Consider the following 2,877-nt stretch of genomic DNA (forward strand, 5'->3'; position numbering starts at 1 on the left):
AAGTGGCAACTAGCCGGGGTCTTCACCAGAGGGATCATCAAAAGATACATTTCAAGGGTAAGACATGACTGACCATCGAGTCTGCAAGCCTCGACAACATAGTCAGGGGGTAATGTAAACACATGATTTTGGCCATGAGTCGAGGACGATAATGGAAGGGGGTTTTAGTTATAAGCCAAAGCCTCCATTGCCAGGCCCGGGATCGCCATGAGTGACGATGCAGTATGAGTGGGTTGATCCAAGGACGGGTCGCCCCGAAGACAATGGTCGTCAGGTGCCCAAATAACCTCAACTATAATAATAAATGTGTACGGCTAATAATAGAAGACTTAATAGAAAAGGTATTAGTGTACACGTGTACGGTATCTGCATGTCAGGCTTTGTCTATAAAAGGAGAGAATCCTCCCAGAGAGAGCTAGATCTCTCCAGATAATTGTATTGTGTATTGGGATTAGTCTCCTCATAATCATATAATAATATTTGAGTATTTACACAAAGGAAGTCTATTTTGCGATTTAGGTGCATAAACAAGCGCTTTTGTACACTATTCGATAGTCGCAGGTTTCAAGATATGTATCATGATCTTTATAACATCATTAAGAATGCTAGTTACATGTTATCTGAGGCTAGACACAACAAAAGGTATGGGATAAATTATAAGTCAGTATCGTTTTTATTGTCGTTGCCAATATCATCAACGACAACAAGGTGTGATTGTCCTGAAATTATTAAGCCTGAGGTGGATTCTTAAATTTTGATATGTAGATCAAATTCAAGATGGATATCATTGATCAAGACAAACAATATTAGAGTTAATCAATGATAAAGAATTGATACAAAATAAATAAATCTACATACCAAAATCAATATGGAGACATTATTAACGTGGTTCGGCACTAACACCCACGTCCGGACTTGAAATCAATATGAAATTGTACTCTTGATCATCAAGACTTGAGATCGATTTACAATTACATTGAACTCTTATTTATAGAGTTAATAACTTACCTAGGAGATAACTTAGGATCTCATATTCTGTTTTGACTAGGTAACATAAATCAAGAAACTAATTACATAATTATCTAGATTATCTTTGACATTATCTTCATTGTGTACGTGCATAATCTGCGCGGTCACTTGGTCTTCTCTTCATTGGTACTGTCTTCATGCGCACCTCGGTGTATATGGATTTACCTTCCTTATTTCAAGATTTTAATAAATTTCAGTGTTTGGATGAGATTAATAGCTTCTATTGGATACGTACTGTTAAAAGTAGTTGCGAAGAATTTTATATTTGGAATTTGAAAACGAAAGCGTGCCAGAAAATACCCATGGCAGGAGGAGTAAAAAATTATAACGTAACTGGGTATGGATTTGGTTATGATTACCAGACTCACGACTGCAAATTGGTAAGGGTTGTTGACGACCGGGATTCTAGTTGTCCTAATGTTTATGTCTATACATTAAGCTCAAATTCATGGAAAATCACTCAAAGCATACCTTGTTATTTTTATTACGCATATAGTTATGGGAAGTTCTATGAAGGAGCTCTTCATTGGCTTGCGATTACCTATGGACAATGCTCCATTAAACTAGAATGTTTTGGTATTATCAACGAGACATTCCAGGAGATGGCACTACCGGAAGAACTTGAACCATATACAGAACAACCTTCCAAAAAATATATGTTCAATATAGATGTGGGAGTATTGGAAGGGTGCCTATGCCTAGTTTTAAATGTTTATAATGTAGGCATTGATGTATGGATGATGCAAGAATATGGAGTTAGAGAATCTTGGGCTAAAAGTGTCTCTCCACTACCCTAGAGAGAGTATTACTAGTAGCAGGCTTCCATGGTTATTATGGAATTTCAAGAACAATGAGACTTTATGGAAGGTCGACGAAGGTTTAGTTTTATATGACCCAAACAACAAAATTTATAGAAAATGGACATGGAATTCTGATTTTACTGAATGCATTACTGTTGCATAGAAATCTATGAGTTCACTTTCGCTTAAGTGAACTATTGGTTGGTGTTCATGCAAGTTCTTTTAAGTTCATGTAATGACAATTCAATATCTAATGACAATTCAATTCGCGTATTCAGTTGGTGTTCGTGTAAGTTCTTTTAAGTTCATTTTCCTTGTTTTTGTCCCACAATACCAAGCAAGTATGTTTTAGATGATGCGCCCATTTTCTCAAGTTTCTAGGTTCTCCATTCCCCTTGTTAGAATACGGGCATCCAACTCAGAATCAATTGGCAATGAGTGGAGAGGCCCTACGATATTATAAATCGCAGGATCTTAGATTGTCCAACAATGTGGGACTAATAATCTCAACACGCCCCCTCACGTGTAGCCTCGTTGGGTCTAACACGTGGACAATTAAATCGGGTGACGCGGAGTAAAGGCGCGGTCAAAAACTCGTCGCAAATAGCCTACTGTTAAAGAATATGGGCATCCAACTCAAAACCAATTGGCAATGAGTGGAGAGGCCATAAGGATTATAAACCGCGGGATCTTAGATTGCCCAACAATGTGGGACTAATAATCTCAACACCCCTGCATGTTGGTGCAACTATTGGTTCCAAGTATGGAAAATTCACCACCACATGCCTACGGTTGCCGCTGCTTGTCTAAGTTCCAACAATAACAAATACCACTACAAATGCATTTTGTGATAGTTATTATGAACTCGCGGCTCATAGTCGTTGGATGCTAATCTTCCATCTCAGTTCTAACTTTTTATTATTTCTTTGGCTGAGGGGCTTGTTAACACAACGTGACTCCATGTCATACACGGAAGTCATGTGTATTTGGAAATCCCTGTATATTAGGAAATTGTGTTTATTTAGGAACGATAGTATCTTAACCCTCA

The 2,877-nt window shown here is 37.8% G+C and overlaps 1 protein-coding gene across 1 annotated transcript; it reads left to right on the forward strand.

Moving 5' to 3' along the window:
• Positions 1-1,331: 1,331 nt before the first annotated feature.
• On the forward strand, positions 1,332-1,826 carry LOC113325130 (F-box protein CPR1-like). Its single transcript, XM_026573352.1, has one exon. The coding sequence runs from the start codon at positions 1,332-1,334 to the stop codon at positions 1,824-1,826; it is 495 nt and encodes a 164-aa protein (XP_026429137.1).
• The last annotated feature ends 1,051 nt before the right edge of the window (positions 1,827-2,877 follow it).

The sequence above is a fragment of the Papaver somniferum genome, chromosome 11 (assembly GCF_003573695.1).
Source record: "Papaver somniferum cultivar HN1 chromosome 11, ASM357369v1, whole genome shotgun sequence".
Taxonomy (NCBI): Eukaryota; Viridiplantae; Streptophyta; class Magnoliopsida; order Ranunculales; family Papaveraceae; genus Papaver; species Papaver somniferum.

Excerpts from the sequence above, each read along its gene's own strand:
- LOC113325130 (XM_026573352.1), top strand. The coding sequence starts at position 1,332 with ATGGCAGGAGGAGTAAAAAATTATAACGTAACTGGGTATGGATTTGGT.